At 36.2% G+C, this 18,669-nt stretch overlaps 2 protein-coding genes across 5 annotated transcripts; both read right to left on the reverse strand.

The window, feature by feature from the left end:
* Positions 1-2,283: 2,283 nt before the first annotated feature.
* LOC144705220 (putative WD repeat-containing protein C2A9.03) lies at positions 2,284-6,402 on the reverse strand. Its single transcript, XM_078577804.1, has 10 exons — positions 6,237-6,402; positions 5,584-5,816; positions 5,325-5,492; positions 5,162-5,248; positions 4,888-5,022; positions 4,683-4,793; positions 4,200-4,291; positions 4,014-4,119; positions 3,836-3,922; positions 2,284-2,935 (listed from the first exon to the last, which is right to left on the reverse strand). The coding sequence occupies exons 2-10, from the start codon at positions 5,725-5,727 to the stop codon at positions 2,522-2,524; spliced, it is 1,344 nt and encodes a 447-aa protein (XP_078433930.1). The 5' UTR covers positions 5,728-5,816; positions 6,237-6,402; the 3' UTR covers positions 2,284-2,521.
* A 4,608-nt stretch (positions 6,403-11,010) lies between these two features.
* Positions 11,011-14,836, reverse strand: LOC144706106 (uncharacterized). Of its 4 annotated transcripts, XM_078579007.1 has the most exons (7): positions 14,695-14,836; positions 14,430-14,553; positions 13,654-13,786; positions 12,996-13,237; positions 12,064-12,235; positions 11,677-11,924; positions 11,011-11,540 (listed from the first exon to the last, which is right to left on the reverse strand). In XM_078579007.1, the coding sequence occupies exons 2-6, from the start codon at positions 14,543-14,545 to the stop codon at positions 11,748-11,750; spliced, it is 840 nt and encodes a 279-aa protein (XP_078435133.1). In that variant the 5' UTR covers positions 14,546-14,553; positions 14,695-14,836; the 3' UTR covers positions 11,011-11,540; positions 11,677-11,747. The 4 variants fall into 4 exon arrangements, with proteins under 4 accessions (XP_078435133.1, XP_078435132.1, XP_078435129.1 ...); XM_078579006.1 differs by lacking the exon at positions 14,695-14,836 and having other exon boundaries at positions 13,654-13,765; positions 14,430-14,673; XM_078579003.1 differs by lacking the exon at positions 14,695-14,836 and having other exon boundaries at positions 14,430-14,670.
* Between the last annotated feature and the right edge of the window lie 3,833 nt (positions 14,837-18,669).

The following is an 18,669-nucleotide window of genomic DNA, read 5'->3' on the forward strand; positions in this document are numbered from 1 at the left end:
AATGAGAATCAAACTCTTCATATGATCCGTTATGTTAGATTTAGTAATAATATACAAAACATAGATCAAAAGGATCTTACCGCCTCATCTTTATGAAGTGACAGTAAAATTAGGGACTAACTTTATGAAGCGAATTCAATATTAACTCAGGGAGTAACTTCCTCAATTGATGTTTGAATGTATCATCTTTTAATTTTGAGTAGCTTACGGAGATTAAATTTTACTCTTATCGGACTCTCCTCCATTTGGATTGAATATATTCATGGAGATAAGATTATAGGTTCTCAAACTAGATGAAATTCAGCAGAAAGATGTTGACTTAAGGTCTTAGTTGCCAATAAAATAAAAAATAATGAATATAGAAACGTTTAAACAAAAGGCTTTGACTGGGCAAAATGTCTACGAGTGGATTAAAAATCGCATAAGCCTCAGGCAATTTTCCCAAGAAAACGTTACTTGATGACAAAACAGCAGAGTTAAGACAGATACAGATTAAATTCAAAAATATATTAAGCATAACAAAGATTTGTTTTTAGAGATTATTAATTTTTTATTGACTAATGGATATAAGGGAATTTGACTAAAGGAAGGTAAGTAATAACTAAAAAAGTCTTCTTTTGCTTTGATTTGAACTCCCCCAAAAAATCCAAATAAAAATCCTTACATTTTAAGTTAATACTATGCAACATTATACCTCATAGATTCCAAACATTTGGCATAAGAAATCTACATGTTTTCCTTAGTCATTTTACTTGTAAGTTTTATAGACTCATCACCAATATTTTTTCCTTCCCTCGCTCATCTTTTATCTATTTTGCATGGCTTTATATCTAATGCATTACATTATGCCATCGATTTTATTTTTATGATTCTCACTGAGAAATTGTAAAGAACAAAATATTTATGGGCAAAATCACTGACCACTTCTCAATTGTCAGTGCATGGACAACCCATGGATTTTGTCTCAAGGCAAATGATGTTTATGTTTATTCAAAGCAAATGATGTTTGTGCTTTTACTATCCGATTAGCATAAACATCATTTGCTTTGAATGAGCATATCCATTATTATAATAAAAGCACAACCTTTGACCCAATATGATAAATATCCTACATCATTAATTTTTTATCTCACACTTGGAAAACTTTATTTTGTAAGAGTTAGATGAAGCTTAGGAGCAGAACTGAGCTAGATAATGCACATGCATGTACGGACTATGTAAGGTTTATTTTCGAATGTCCTTACTAGATATATAACGTAAATGCGCCTTTTTTAACAGTCTGTGCACTGGCCTTGGATTGGTCCATGACGTTTATAAAAGGCCAATCAAAATTCAGATCTTTATTAAAAAAAGCAATATTTTATATGCCCATGTTAGTAACTCTTTGGCAAAAGTTGAAGCTGAGACTGATTTTTGACCTAAAATTTTGAGAACGGATTATTCATCATGTTACATTTTAACTTTACTTTGTGAGAGTTAGATGAGGCTTAGGAGAAAATTTGAGCAACCTAATGCACATTATGCAAATGTGAACTGTAAGATTTATTTTTCGAATGTCCTTATCAGACATCTCACATAAATGTCCCCTTTTCAACGTTTGGTAATCAAATTTAAGATTTTTATAACCTCTCTTCTAAAAAAATTTATTTTAACGTCAAAATACCTCCACAGGTCTATATGCACATTGTATTACCATGACTGTGGCCATTCCAATGGAAATCCAATCCTCATTCATGCCTAGAATAGGATATTTCCCCATCAATTGATATAGAAATTTAGAAAATGTATCCTCCAAAGAGGGCAGAATTTCAACACCTTAATTTTGACATTGCAGTTTTAACACCCAACATTTCAAGATAATATCAATATAAGCAGAAACCGAAAGGGTTTCTCAACAATGCTGAAAGGTAATCATGGCATTAACCTAACATACTCTTGTTAGGACAAATAATTTGTCCTGAAATATCTCATATCCTCTTCGGATGACAAAGAATATACTTTAAAAATGGACATTTAAGTACTTAGAAGCATCCAAGTAATATTAGCTCCCAATCAATGACAGTCCAGCCTATGGACTTAAATGAGAGTTGGAATTTTCAAGACAGATGCAGCAGCCTAAAAATATTTGGCTTGTTTATCTTTTAGGTCAGAATAACTCAAGCGGAGTCAGTCAGATAAATTTAAACATGATGAATAATTGTTTTTTGGCCGCCAATATTGGATAAACCGAGAGAAACTGATAAGCCCTCAATCTCCTCATGATTATTGTGTGGACAGCGAATATGATGCATAACACGACTGCAAATACTTAAATAAACAATATGAAACACTTTTGAAGATTGGCTCAAAGAGTAGCAAGAAAACCACAAACCTAGAGTTTCTCTTGCCATTTTTCCCATCCAAAGTAGCATATGCCCTAGACCTTATTATCACCCACATCTCTTCAAACTTGAGCGCTTCTACTTCTGTACATAATATGTGCAGCAGACTTTAGCATCATGCATTGGCCACCCTTCTCTCTCTATAAATATGAGTCCAAATACTTGAAGACGTGTCTGCGGTTGTAGTGGATAAGGCTGGCGTATATACGGTCCCAAACTCCGACAAAAAGGGACTCGTCATCTGGGCTGAGAGCAAATCCTGAAATCTCCCCGAAAAAGTCGATCTCTTGACGGCGCTCGTAGTTCTGCTTAGTGCTGTAGATGTGGACAAAATCTGCCGGTTCCGCCATCATCAAGAACTGGCCGTCAGATGAGTATCGGATGGACCTGATTGCACCGAGGTTGCCCTTGAGCGCAGAGACGGCAGAGGAGAGGTTCCGAGTGTCCCAGACCCGACACGTCTTATCCTGGTTGCCTGTTGCAAATGTGACGCCGCCAGGATGCCATGCTGAGGAGAAGGAGAAGTCTCGGTGCCCCACTAACCTTGACACTACCTGATCATCAACAGGAAAAATGAGATTTTCTTCAGAAAATACATTTGAAACCGTAGGGGATCTTTATTTTTATCTTGGAATTCTGGAATAAGATATTTTATGATCGAAAAGAAACCCTCTTCTCATGTTCAGGTTCGAATTCTGGAGACTTCACTTGGTGTACGCTTGTTCCAGAAGAGAAGAATTATGGTTGAAAATTAAAAAAAATAAACTGAAACTTACATCAAAAAAAGGTTTCCGAAAATAGATTTCGAAATATTGGAGATGTTTATTTTGAATCTGATAAAAGAATTGTTGAGGGCGAGAATAGATATATTTTATGATTGAGAAGAAAGCCTTTCCTCTGGGTCAAAATTAAAAAAATTCAAAATATATGCTGCAGCCGCTTGTTTCAGAAAAGAAGAATCATGAAGACAATTAATAAAAATTAATATTCATAATTCACATTCAGATAAATACTTTTTTCAAAATAATCATTTTTCAGAAGTTCTAATCATAGTAATGATGCACTAAATTTTGACTTACTAATGAACCATTTCCGGTGTATGAGACTAGAGCATTGCATTAAAAAGAACTTGATGTTAGAAACGTTATTCTTGGAAAGCAGAAAATGAGTGGCTACAAATACTAGATTTTTTCAGAGAATGAAAAATAAAATATTCAGAATGAAGATAATGTCATCCATTCAAAAAAATCATGCACGTAATGGCAACGGTTGACTTTTCAATAAGGGGATTGAAAATTTACAAGAACTAGCCATAATAATGAAGCATCATATTTAGGCTGAGATGATAAATAATGAGATGAAGCATCTTATTGCATATTTCTGGTACATGATAAATACTGAGAAGGAACTGAGAGTGATCTTTACACTCTTAAGAAAAAAATGAACTGATTCACCTTCCCATCCCGTGAATCAACGAGCAGACCCTCACAATGATCACCTACTACTGTCACAAGCCTGCCATCTGGACTGATAGAAGTGTGCTGTCGTCAGGAAAACAACAAAACTATCAGAATCTTAATCTTCCATGAAAGCCTCAATGAAAATATGAAAAAGAAATAAAGCTTCTCTCACATTTACTGGCCATGGAAAACGGAAATGATTAAGAAGCTGGTATTTTTCTGCATCATACTGCCGTAAGCCGCCGTCGTTGTTTGACGCCATGACACAAGGACTTCCACTGAAATTTTACTTTCTTTCCTCACATTTGCGGCAAATATAATTTTTTTATTCAAAAGCGATTATTATTAAGCTCTGTACCTCGAATTGGCGTAAATCTCGATTGCATTAGTTATTGCATTGTCTTCGAGAGTCATCCGTGAGCAAAAGCTTACACCCGGTCGATCCAAACGCTGTCAAGGTTGTTGGCCACAGTAAATGTCAAATAAAAAAGATACTTTCAGAAGTAAAAACGAAGAAAAAAGTATGATAATAATTCTAACACTAAATCAATAGACACAAACGCTTCTCAGTAGTGATAAACGTAACCCTAGACAGCTTCCGTTCTTCACTGCCGAACTCCATTAATTTAACAGCCAAATTCATCATGATGCAGCAATATAAGAGAAAATAGAAGTGCATTATGTTTAAACATTCATGTCGCGCGTTCAATAGCTGGCCCAAGAAAAACATAACGCATTATGGTTCCAGCTTATGAAAGAGAAAAAATACAAAGCAAGAGAGAGAAATGAATACACAAATTAGATTCTACGCTAAGCACAGAAGAGAAAGAGAAATACTCGCCTTGAAAATCAATTCACCCTGAAAGCCGCCAGCAACCAACAAATTATCCCTGACCGCAAGGGTGCTGACCTGTGTTCGACTGAATCCTTCCATCAAGCTTCCTTGGTGTTTCTGACAATTAAAAAATTTAAACAAGAACGATTTTTATTTTCTAGTTCACGACCATTTTCATACATTATATAGAGGAGCCAAGAGGAGAACAGACCTCACAAGGCGCTACATGCCCACAGAAATTTAATACTTCCGACAGATCATGAGAGATTGCAGACCAGTGCACGACTGCATTATTGGATATAAGATAAACATCGTGTTTTGATGTAGCCCACACCAAGTTTCTTAGCTGTGAAATAAAGAAAAAAATAGTAATAAGTTACTCGATCAGAAGAAGGTCCACAAAAAAATAAATTAAGAATAAAGTAAAATTAAGAAATATGGTGATAGAACATCACAAAGAACAAGTTTTGAAGAAAATCTATCACCTGAAAATGAAGTATAGTGGGCTTCACCCTTCTAGAGTTATACTGGAAGTCGTAATAACTTCCGGTCGGCTCCACTTGTTTGCATTCCTATTAACACAATGAATTAATCGGGCAGAATTCGACAAAGCATCAAAATATTATAAATAAATAAAATATTAAAAACCTTGTCGGCAAGCTCGCCGGATGATTGAACGTTCTCATAGTTTTTGTACGATTCAACCCTCGTTCTTCTGTAGTCTTGTCTAGAGATTTTCAGCTTATCCCACTGGATTCCTTGAATATCTTTACCTTTCCTGGCTTGAGCCGAGGAAGTATCAGTCACCTTATTTTGCTGCAAAAATCGAAAAACATCCAAGAAAATCAAGAATTAATGAGATTTAACGGATACTAATGAAATTAAACGCAGATGGAGTATATCTTACAATATCATACTCATCCTCCTCTTCATACCCTTCTCCACCTCTCGCGTATAACAAAACTTCGTCAATCTCCTCTTCCAAAGTGTTGCTCATCTCGTCGTCTTCCATCATATATTCAAACTCGTCGCCAACTTCGTTAACCGACATTCTTCCAGCAAAATTTTCTCCTTCAAAACGGCAGATTTCTTCGCAGATATTCGGAAGAAATGATTCTCACAGCGGATCCCCTACTCCGACTGCAAAAGCGAAATGAAATTTCAATCTTTCCGCCCAAGTAACAAGTGAGAAGATATAATCAATCGGCAGTGAAACGAACCCTAAAAATTCCGATCATTTTTTAGGGTTCCACCGAGTTCTGGAAATTAAAAAGAAGGAAAAACAAACTTAAAGAAAGAATAACACGCGCCCGCCATGAAATTCCCCGAATTGCGACTGCCGGCATCAACAACGATCTAAAATCCGAGAAATATAAAAGGAACGAGGAAAAAAGACGTGTCCGATCAGGAAAAGGCGCAAGAAAAAAAGAAATTAAAAACATGGGTCGGTCATAAACTCCTTGAATTGCGCAGATTGGCACAGATAATCAGATTACGACCCGGAAAAATGAGTAAAAACAGGGGAAAAAAGGGAGGTATGTGATCAGGAAGGCGACATACAGGAGGTGTAGGAGACAGAATCGAAGGCAGATTGCACAGATCGATCGGAGGCTTTGCAGAGATCTTCAGCTTGGCGTAATTCTTGGTCGCTTACGATGGGCGCCGCCTGGGCTTAAAATTTACCACGCCGAGCGGGCGAAGATCTTATCCTTTGTGCTGTCAGACCTCCGCGTTGCGACTAAATACCAAATTATCCACTACGAGGATGATTTCGTCTCTCACTTCGTATGTATCTCTCCTCTCTCTACCTATTCATCTAACAATATCCGCATCTCTCTCTCTCTCTATATCTTTCTTTCTCCCTCCACCGACACTATCTATATATTTATATCTATGTATACATATCTCTCTCTCTTCTCTATTTATATCTTTCTATCTCTCTCCATCGATATCTCTCTCTGTCTCTCTCTCTTCTCTATGTATATCTTTCTATCTCCCTCCATCGATATCTCTCTATCTATATATCTCTCTGTATCTCTCTCTATCTCTTTCCATCGATATATATCTCTATCTTTAAATCTCTCTGTGTCTCTCTTCTATTTATGTATCTTTCTATCTCTCTCCATCGATATATCTCTCTATGTATCTCTGTATATCTCTCTATCTCTCACTGTCTCCATATCTCTCTATCTATTTATCTCTCTCAATCTCTCACTATCTTTATATCTCTCTATCTATATATATTTTTTATCTATTATCCCTCTCTCAATCTCTCTATCTCTTTCTATCTATTATCTCTATCAATCTCTCACTATCTATATATCTCTCTCTCATTCACTATCTATATATCTCTCCCTCTATCCATATGTTGCTATCTTACATTCTATCTCTTTCTCCATCTATCTGTTTACCTATCTCTATCTCTCTCTCCATCTACCTATCTATCTATCTATATTTCTCACTCTATCTCCTGTATCTATCTATCTCTCTCTATACATAGCTTTCTCTATCTCTCTTATCTATCCTCTATACCAAACAATCTGTGTCTATCTCTCTCTCTCTCAATCAGTATCTCTCTCTACAGTCTGCCCATCCATCTCTCTATCTCATGACACGTGGCTTGGGAGATATTTTTATGGGCTGCCGACTCGGCGACCGATGAGATGAGACCAAAACCAAAATATTAATATTATTTTTGCTATGTCCCCCGACTGTCTAAAGGGAAAGATATTTATCAGGTGAGATATTTGATGCCGAGTGTACATACATCAACTTTTTATTTTTTTAATTTTTTTTGGCTGTCCATATATCTATTTATAGATAGATTTATTTGGTTTTCCCTAATTTGGTGTGTCATTCAATTTTTGGATTATTTTCAAATTTTTGGAGCTTTTTTAATCCTTCGTACTTGCCCATGTTGTTCTTTTATGCAATTATGGGGGAGCCAATGCTTCTATACATTGATAGCAGCCCACGCAGTCAAACCCATTGATATGTTTTAAGCTTAAAATTAAAAAAAAAACAACAAATATCGTCCTTGATTGGCAGTAAGTCCCACCTCCTGTCTTAAATAAAATACCTTCATACAGTAGTGATTGAATACAATATATTTTCTTGATGTAAAATTGGTTTTTACTTTTGGCTCTCTTTAAGTTTGAACCAGGAAATGCATGAAAAGGCTTGGGTTACAGATAATTAGAGTGATATATGTATACCTAAGAAATAAATTTATGAAGTTTTGTTATTTCCAAATAAAAACTATCAAGTAATGGGTTACTTTTCGTCCTCCCTCTTTCGATTCCAATTTTCCTTTTTCTTTGTGATTTCATCTTGGAATTGAAAGACTTTTTGATTTATTATAAGGAACTGTCAACCGTAACTGGTCATTGGTGCCAGTTTGCAGAAAAACTATTAAATATAAAAAATAATGTTAAGTTTGACTTTAAAAAGAAAGAATGTGTATCGAATAAATTGGTGTGTAAAGAATCTGTGATGTCATAGTGTAAAGTTTTATGAGAGCATTAGCTGATTTCTATTTATGGAAAAAATTCATCCTCAATGTTATGTGCCGGCAAAAAAATATTTGCACCAATCTTAAATGTTAAATGTGCCAAGATATTCCACTCAAGAAATATCAGGTCTTTTATGACATGAAAAATCAAGCAGTTTATCATGAAATTCATGTCATGAGTTTGAGCTATCTATACTAAATATTGTATCTAACATTAAGGAGTATTTTTAATCTATTTTTATGAATCTTTATTAGAAAAATAGAGCCCAAGTAATATTATAAACATTTCAAACTAGAGAAGTGATAATTATTTTGAGCTAAAATCATCAGTTACCTAATTTGGTGCTGAACCAAGATTTTGATACTGAAATATATGGATGTATAAATATGGTTCTAGTCTGTAAAACACGTAAATACTTGATAATCATTCTTCAAACGAGAATATTAGATACCTTGTATAACGTCGATTGATGTGACTAGAAATCTCCTATGGCTCATACTGTTTAGCACCTTATAAGAGTTTGAGAGTGCACTACCTGAGTTGATTGGCTGAACTACCTGAATAGAGATTTTTTTAATAATTATAATGAAATATCTTACAATCCCTCACACTGAAAAAACACTACTACTGCAGGAGAATAAGAAAAATGAATGGCTAATATTTCTCCTACAGTTGATCTAGGCTTATCCTCAAGCTCTAGATTTCTTTTTAAAAAAAATCCTCAAGCTCTAGAGAAATAAGCTCATCTCCAATAATAACATTCATGATTGACTAAAAGGATTTCTGGAAGAGAGAGTATGAGAACGTTTTATTCACGAAGCCACCCACAAAATCCCAAACATATCTATCAAGTTTAAAGTAACTAGATAAAAATCTGTAATTAAATATTTTACAGTTATCTTGTTCTAGACCAATCTTCTTGACACCCCTCTCAAGTGGCATCAGAAGATCCTTATAACTCATTCCCATGGTGGCCATGCCATTTTTTATGAATAAGTATCCTTATTTTTATTTTTATTTGAAATATAAAAGGGATGAACACCCGACTAATCGGTGAACCTCCCATCAGGACCTTATGAATAAGCATCCTTATGAATATCTTTTTAAGGTTATTCCTGATAATTCATTTCTCCAAGCTCTAAGCCTCTATTATCGTAACTTAAAACCATCTGACTTGAACAATTTCCAGATCAGATAACTGTCTACAACTCAAAACATCTGGGATATCTGTTCATGTCCTTTGAATCAAGTAATCTGTTCATCTTTCAGGACGTCCTATTTAATGAATCAAAATTCACACTTCTGAAAGCAAATACAACACAAAATACACAAGAGAAACATGTCATCAATGGGTTATTTGTCACCATTGCAATTTATATGGGAATGTCATTTCTTATGAATAAATATCTTTTTAGGGTTATTCATGATAATTCATTTCTCCAAGAATTCAGTCTCTGTTATCCTAACTTACAACCATCTGACTTAAAAAATCTCCAGATCAGAGAATTGTCTACAACTCACAACATCTGGGATACCTATGCATGTCCCTTGAATGAAATAAGCAGTTCATTTTTTAGCATGTCCTATTCAATGAATCAAAATTTACAATTACTAAAAAAACTCCAATACAAAATACGCACGAGAAACACGTCATCAATGGATTACTTGGCACCATTTGAAATTTATATGCCAATGTCAACTTCCTACAATTATTTAATTCAATATACTAGTTCATGATCTCTATTAACTGTCAACTGACCTTTTCTCCACTTGTACCTAGTCTACCCCTGGCTGAAATGTTGACCCCTACATCACCAGCAATGATTCCCAATAGTCACTTAAACACCAGCCCTATTCCCAAACTAAGAGCCATGTGCATCATCAATAAGAGTCTTATCATTGGCTTAGAAGATGAATCACACTCTTATCTCTCTTGTCTAATTTTTTTTTTTTTTAACTATCTTGTCTAAAATATTTAAAGAGACATAAGCTCAATGGACTGCAAAATTAAGTACAAAACACACATTCCTTCTTTATTTTAAGAATCTCTTCTCACCAGTATAAAACCTTAGACTTTACTCAAGCCATCGAAGCTCAGCCAACACTATGACAAAGAACTGTTGGTCCCACAAAACCCTAATATGCTTGTTCTTGTATTCGAGTGGTTATATCGTGTCAAGACTTACTTGATAGCACTCTGGACACGTATAAAATAAGTTCAATTAGCCAATGTTTCGAGCAGAAGGCTAGTTTCTTGACTATCTTGCAACTTCTAGCACAATCATTAAAATGTCTACTGTACATGTTTTGCTTTCCCTCACCATTATTCGAACTTTCCGTATAAATTAGTTAGAAATTTTGTTTGAAAACAAAAAATAAGTTAGATATTTCCAATGTATTTCTCAATAATGGTGTTACTAAAATAATATACCTGAAGCAACCTCTGGAGTTTTTGGACTCACAGTTTTTGATTCGCCTGTTGACTTCAAAACTACTAAATGGTTTACAAAATGCCACCGGAATGGCTTTAGAAAGTTCCTTCATTTTTATACTCCATTGGCTTTAATGGATAAAAAAACTTAAACATCTCAGTTTTATAACATGATAAAATTGGTATATTTCTTATTCGAATGTGCCGTCGGCATTTTAATTCACACTACCTACTCTCATGGAATAAAACTGATAATTTACAAACTTGAGGCTACTTTCACTCTTTGCAACTAAGGACAAATGTCATTAGTTTGTAGGCTGTGAAGTTTTCCCCACTATTATGGTTCCATGTTATCTCAATCAAGTCACTTCTCAACTATTCTTGCCAAAAATTTAACCAACATCTACACCTTGCTTGATTCCCAGTTTGATACATACTCTTGTATCAAGAAACTGTTACAATCCCAATGGAGATCAAACAAAAATCAAGAAAAAAGAAGAGGAATATAGATGGGAGGAAGAGAGAAGGGAAACTTGAGAAGTTCGAATGGCCTCGACCTCAAGAACTTCCAAATCGAGCGTTCTTGCCCGCACAACAGCTCGATATAGCTACTCGTGCTAAGAAAACATTAAAAGATCGTTCATCCAGTGTCTCTAATGACCTAAAAAGGGGGTGTTTATAACCAAAAAATTATTCAAGAGTCGGTTATTCTTCCTGCCTAAGGCTCAGTCATTGACTGAGCTTCCCGTTGACCGAGACTTCTCTGTTGAGTCCTTCTCAGGACTCTATCAGAAACCAAACTGACAAATACTCTTCAAATGTGCGAAAATCGCAACCAATTCTGATTGAACAACCCACATGTCTGCCGCTGATCGCCCAAGCATTTATTATTTCTTTGGTAAGATCTTGTTAAGAATCTATCTGTAATCGAATAAAAGTATAAGATTTCTACAAGAAATTTAATCGTCAATCAACACAGAAAAGAATGATAACCAAAAAATAATGATAGGCTGAATAAATAAATAACAGCAGACTCATGGATCAAAAAACTTCTCACCCAGATTTGTGATCTGCAGGATCCCTTCTCAGAGTTAAACGAACTGGGACAGAGAGACATTAACCAACATTTCACCCTTGATCTCCGAGAGCAAAGGAATTACTGTAATTTCTTCTGAATATGGCTGGAATCAGCTCATAAATTTTTCTGAACGTAAACCCAAACTGTTGGTTGTTAAATGATGTTGAAAATTCTTTGCTCTGATTTTTCTGTTTATTCCACCCAATGCCTCCTCTGGCGATAGAAACCTGCTCGGTAATATTATAATCTATAAATTACAAGGTATCGCCCCGTAAAATTGTAAAGAACCTAATAAGAGAGGGAATCGAGCCGTTGATATGATCAGCGGGCATAGACGGGACAAAAAAACAAAAGGAAATTGGTTACCGTGTGTTTTTCAACGAGATCAAACTGCCCAAACTCCCAGTTTTTTGATTCAACACCATCGACATGAAGAGAGATGTCGTTCCAGCTCGAATGGTGGAACTCCAGTCTATTGAATTTGAAGCCTAGTCCGATACCCAAGGCTTTGACGTATGCTTCCTTCAATGACCAGTATCTGCAGTGGTGAAACATCATCAATTATTTAAACGCTGTTGTCTATAGACGGATTTCACCAGCATTGAAGTAAAGTTTTGATAAAATGCATTTCCTATTCTAAGATCTAGATATATGAATCTGTCAGACCCCTAGTTTTCTATCCTCATGGTCTGTTAGGTAGTGTCCAAATAGAGCATTAATCGAACATTTCTCTAGAAATGGTAAAACATACATGATTCCTTATTTATTATGAGTTCCTACTGAATAAGGCCATGAAGTCTTTTGGATCATCACACAGAAGAATGGCCCCATATTTTCAGAGAATCATTTTTTCTGAAGTTACAAATCTGGCTCAAAACTAATCAGTAATATAATTAAAGGCCGAGTCATAAATATTAGGACTAGTAGCTGCAACTTTTCAAACACCAACAGCTCGCAAATCCAAATTTGATTGGACTGATTTGCCAATGATAAACCGTTATCCACAAGTATTTTTTTATGTTTAAAAATAAAACTGTGAGCTCCTCATATTTTAAATATTTCGTCAAGAACAAAATTCATGTACGCTATTTAAGTGTTAAAACAAGTAACAGGTGAAAATCTGTGCATATTCATTTCTAAATACCGTAAATTGTGAATAATGAAGTGACACATGTAAGTAGAAACGACTTGAATAATAAAATGATGAGAATCCAAAAATAAGGATCCTTCAACGAATAGGAAAATACAATCCTCTTTTACATTTATGAATAAAACAACAGGAGTGTTTCCACTTGTACCTACAAAATTCTCTTGACATTAGATTAAAATCTCCAGGCTTCGTAATGTTATTCCATTCAAAATTTGTGAAATGCATAGATAAACAATTTAAAAGATCAGGAGTCGGTTGCTGCTTGAAGTCGGCATTAGACATGATATCTAAGCCCACAAGGAATTCTGGTTCAGAGGCAATGCCCACTAAGTTTCCACTATGTGATACACTGAAGTTGAAAGCAGGATATCTGGTCTGCCCACAGATGCTCTGCATATATAAGAAAATTCATGTTAAAGCACAAATCCTAATCCGGTAGATATCAATTTCGAGGAAAAAATTCTTACGTAAATAATGAAGAGAAGAGTTAAGATTCATGGAAGGTAGTTTATTCCATTTTCAAATTTTACTTTTTTGTTTATTTTTGTTCTACACGAATTAATGTTTCTCGAATGCTATTATGTTATTTTCTGTTTGATTAAGCAAATTTAAGTGTTTAGCTGATCGAAAGTAGAGTATTATTTGTTTCGTCGAAAAGATGACGAACCAACGCTCAGCAAATATTTCAGACATTATGCGTTGATTCACAGCTAAAAATTTCATGAAATCTAATAAAGACGAAAAATACGCAGACAAAAGTAAGCAGGCGATCGATTTAACTTGCCAGGATACACTAATTACCTCACCAGATAAGGTTTGCCTTCCATTGTGCGCTTTATGCTGATCTCACTGAAAGAAATGCCAAAGATCTCTTGAACAAGAGCATACTGAAGCAGCCGGCTGGCAAGAGCGCGTTTCCTATCATCCAAGGCCACGAACCTGACATTCAATTGCGAGAAGATTCCAATCCGGAAGGTGAAAATCAATAATCCTATTCAGTTTCCAGCTCATTCTAAGAACATCCAGGAGAAACATTGAAAATTTAATTCTTCGTCTGATAGTGTTATAAAATGATGATCGGAATCAACCAATTATCCATTCGGGATTTATTGTTTGTTTAATTCGAATTGAATGTATTTCAAGAGGAAATTTTGATTCCAATATCTATTCAAAATATATTATATAATTATAGTTAGAGAGGAAAGAGCAGAATCCACACGATTTTTCGTTATTAGACCTTGATCGAGAAAAAAGGGACATATGATAACACTTGAGAAACATTAATCTGCCTTTTTCACGATCTTTTTGTCTTTATTAGACCCGAAAATTTTGGTGTAAATTCATGCAGAACAAACAGCAACCAAGCAAACAAACAAAAATAAAGGTTAATGGAGTCTCTATATTCTCTCTGTAGTTTTTGATTCCTTCCAATGGTTAGTATTCTAGATCAACCATTGCTGCTAGATGTCACAAGGAATTCGAAATTTGTTAATCGTTCGGAAATATGGTGAAACTTCTCCGAACAATCGTTTCGCTCAACAAAGCAGAACAGATAGAGAAAAGAGGAATTTCAAGTCCATACCTGATGACGGATGAAACTTCGCTGGATGGAAAAAGAGATAAAATAAATGAAAACTCATCCGGAGAAGGATTCCACGAAGATATGTCCACCAGCCATCGTCGCGTAGCTCCCTCCATATTCCTCGCTACGATCCAACGCGAAAGCGTAATCAGATCCAACTCGTTAAAACAAGAAAATTTTCGAATTGTAGAGCTCGGCGTTTGAAATTTCTTAATGATTGCCAACTTTTTATGCATCAAGTATTCAAAAATGCGACGCAAAAAACCTTCTTTGGAAGATCTAAAATAATTCCAAATCTCATATTTTTCAATGATCCTCTTTGATGAGTATCAGATTTCTGTCCTTCGAAACTTCACATTGGGGAAGAGACTAATAAACATTACAAGGAAAATAAATCTTGGATCTAGTTATACCAAAATTTGATCTATCTATCAAGATTTATGTATAAAAACTATACTCTGAAAGTCTCACAATATTTTCTGTGATAGTAAGTTTTCTGCATATAGTATTTATTACCTTAGTATTCTAATATGTAGAAAATCCGCAACAAGTGTTTTGAATTAAATTACTTGGCATGAGTCTCAAATATGGAAAATATCTAACTGAAGAGAGGAAAATTCATTACTAATATTTTTTTACCAAAATCTATTATCCTAATCTTGCAATTGGAAACCCATAAAATTACTTTCACTTTATTTGTCATAAAGATTTGGGTTCTTCCAAAAAATAGAATCCATTGATTTGTCAAAGTTTGCTGATGTTTCTCACCTTTATTACTTAAAAAAGAGTGTTCAAGATAATTAATATTTTAATGTATAAATTAGTTAAAATTTTAACCAAAATTTAAGATACATTTTTTGAGTTTCTGAGTGCATGGGGTTTTTTATGAATGTGTATGCTTTTCTTGACAAAGAGAGAAAAAGGTACAGAGATTTTAACCAAATTAAAGAAGTCCATTTGTGGTCTAAAGTAAGCTTCTCGTCAATGGTATCATAAATTTCATCAAATTATTGTCTCTTTTGGTTTTGAGGCAAATTTGGCAGATGAATGTGTGTACCATAAGTTTAGTGGGAGTAAATACATATTTCTCGTCTTATATGTTGATGACATATTACTTGCCACAAACGATACAAACCTACTTCATGACACGAAGAATTTTTTGTCGAGTCATTTTGAGATGAAGTATCTCGGTGAAGCCTCATATGTATTGGGGATTCGGATCTAACATTCATCAAAAACCCCCATGCACACTTATACCACATGTTAGATCCGTAGGAGGCTTGCATCGATTCTCTATGTATGGTAATTAACTGTGTAGAGGCTAAGCCTATCTTAATTATAATGATGGTATTAATTAAGATAGACTAAAGAGGATTAAGTATCACCTCTTCCTATAAATAGGGGCCAGGTCCTTGGGTCATAAAGCAATTTTGACTATTCTCCTAAGCATCCCATTACTCAGATAAATTTCAGGAAGTCATCCGGTATTGATCCAAAAGGCCTCTCCTCGAGCTTGTTCTATTCGACTAAGAGAAGACGCCATGGATTGAGGTATGTTTTACACGCACGATCTTCATCATCCTTGAGAATCGATGCAAGCCTCCTGCGAATCTAACATGTGGTATAAGTGTGCATGGGGGTTTTTGATGAATGTTATATCCGAATCCCCAATACATATGAGGCTTCACCGAGATCCTTCATCTCAAAATGACTCGACAAAAATTTCTTCGTGTCATGAAGTAGGCTTGTATCGTTTGTGGCAAGTAATATGTCATCAACATATAAGACGAGAAATATGTACTTACTCCCACTAAACTTATGGTACACACATTTATCTGCTAAATTTGCCTCAAAATCGAAAGAGACAATAATTTGATGAAATTTATTATACCATTGACGAGAAGCTTGCTTTAGACCATAGATGGACTTGTTTAATTTGCAGACCATTGACTTTGGATCTCCGACCACCAAGTTTTCTGGTTGAACCATATATATTGTCTCATTAATGTCTCCATTGAGAAATACAGTCTTGACATCCATCTTGTGTAGCTCAAGATTAAAATACGCTACAAGCGCCATTATAATTCTAAAGGAGTCTTTCGATGAAACTGGAGAGAAATTCTCACTATAATCTATGCCTTCCTGTTGAGTAAAACCTTTTGCAACAAGACGAGCTTTATATCTTTCCATATTACCCTTTGAATCCCTTTTGGTTTTAAATATCCATTTGCAGCCAATGGGCTTCTTACCTTCGGGTAATGGGACAAGATTCCAAACGTCATTGTCAACCATAGATTTTATCCCTTAATTCATGGCATCTATCCACTTTTGAGAGTTGAAATTCTGCATGGCCTGTTTTATATTAAGAGGATCATCTTCCATGATCTCAAAATCAACCTTATGTTATTGGAGAAAAAACAATATAGTCATCTGGAATTGCATATTTTCTTTCTCTAGTGGATCTTCTTAAGGGCACTTGTATTTGAGGTTGTGATGTTTGTTTAATTAGAATAGAGAAGCATGAAGCATTATCCTGAATTAGCAGTGCCTTTGTTGGTGCACCAAGTGTGATTAATTCATCTTCGTGGTCATCAACAATAACTAAAGGGACATCCTCTAATTCTTCTATAAAGACAATGTCATGAACTTTATCTCCCATTGTAAACTCAACATCCTAAAAAAATGAGCATTTCCCATCTTAAAAATGGCTTTAGTAGTGGGGTCGTAAAATTTAAAACCTCTAGACATTTCAGGATATCCAACAAAATAGCAAGTGACAGTTTTGGAGTCAAGCTTTTGTTCATTAGGCAACAGGGGCCGTGCTTCTGCTTGACAACCCCAAATGTGCAAATGTTTCAAACTTAGTTTGCGAGTCGTCCAAAGCTCATATGGAATTTTCTTAGTTGCCTTTGTTGGAATTCGATTAAGTAAATAGGCAGTCGTCTTGAGTGCTTCGCCCTGGAGGTTCATTGGAAGAGGCGATTTTGCAAGCATACTTCTAACCATATCTTGGAGTGTTCTTGATGGCGCAGCATCACCGGACGTCATCGAGCCAGCACGCGAGGAGCCACCGGACGTCATCGAGCCAGCACACGAGGAGCCACCGTCGTCATCGAGCCCGCCACCGTCACGTGTCCAGCTGACACGACGAACCGCCGCAGCGACGCGCGACCCCGAGTTCAGATACTCGGCATGACGCACGTGCACATCGTCATCGGAGCAGCCCAATTCTCCCCTTTGCTTTCTTTTCATACCTTTACTTCTTTATCTTTCGTCTCTTTACGTCTTTATCTTTCATCACCGTTGTCTTACATGTCATCGTGTAGTGAGGGGAAGAGCCCATATGAGGACATCTTCCCCTCACATGGGCCTGACAAGCCCATTATCTCTTTTACCTTCTTATTTTCTTTGTTGCTTAAAAGGGGGCCTACTTTCACCCATTATATAAGGGGGGAGGTGGGCGTCCAAACACACTCTTGAATTTGGGAAGTTATGTTTTAAGAATTTGAAGAGTCACGAACGTGAGAGGAAGGAAGAAGAAGAAAGGAAGAAGAAGAAGAAGAAGAAGAAGAAGGAAGAAGAAGGAGAAGGAGAGGAAGAAGAAGGAAGAAAGAAGAAAGGTCGCTGCTCGGCATATGACACGCTTGTCTGGGGATTCCTCTGGGCGTTAATGAAAAGGAGGGGCTTCCTGAAAGAATGGGTTATATGGATAAAAAAATGGATCACAACACATTCCTTCTCAGTGTTGGTGAATGGAAGGCCAGAAAGCGAGCGTATATAACCGCAAAGGGGGGTGAGGCAAGGGTGCCCGCTCGCACCCCTACTGTTTTTGCTAGCGGTAGACGCGTGTGAGCACTTCAGCGGGGATTCCCCGTTCGGCGACGTACTCGCCCTCGACCCCCTCGGGCGAGGTTCAAGAGGTCCGTCAGGCCTCACTCAGGCGACCCGTCACTTCTCTGGAACGGCACGCACGTACGGCATTAGGACTTTCATACATTCATTTTCGTCATTTATATCTGTCCACTCGTCTCCATCGGACGACGTCACTTGACGTAGTCCGATTAGTTATCGATACAACACCGAGCCCGTACCCTCGGTGACGATCGGACGACGTGGTGACAGCGTCCGGCATCAGTTCTATTTCGCCTCTCGGCAAAACCATTCATGTGGGGTGAACCCGGCATGGTGTATTGAGGAACAATACCACACACTGATAGATATTTAGCAAAAGGGCCTAGAC

The sequence above is a fragment of the Wolffia australiana genome, chromosome 7 (assembly GCF_029677425.1).
Source record: "Wolffia australiana isolate 7733 chromosome 7, ASM2967742v1".
Lineage (NCBI taxonomy): Eukaryota > Viridiplantae > Streptophyta > Magnoliopsida > Alismatales > Araceae > Wolffia > Wolffia australiana.

Coding starts and splice junctions, on each gene's coding strand:
- LOC144706106 (XM_078579003.1), bottom strand. CDS start 14,665: ATGCATAAAAAGTTGGCAATCATTAAGAAATTTCAAACGCCGAGCTCT. Junction 13,787..14,429: donor GAAGTTTCATCCGTCATCAG/GTATGGACTTGA, acceptor ATTGAATGTCAG/GTTCGTGGCCTTGGATGATA. Junction 12,236..12,995: donor ATGTCAAGAGAATTTTGTAG/GTACAAGTGGAA, acceptor TCACCACTGCAG/ATACTGGTCATTGAAGGAAG.
- LOC144705220 (XM_078577804.1), bottom strand. CDS start 5,727: ATGTCGGTTAACGAAGTTGGCGACGAGTTTGAATATATGATGGAAGAC. Junction 4,794..4,887: donor GGCATGTAGCGCCTTGTGAG/GTCTGTTCTCCT, acceptor TTTAATTGTCAG/AAACACCAAGGAAGCTTGAT. Junction 2,936..3,835: donor TTGATTCACGGGATGGGAAG/GTGAATCAGTTC, acceptor GTTGATGATCAG/GTAGTGTCAAGGTTAGTGGG.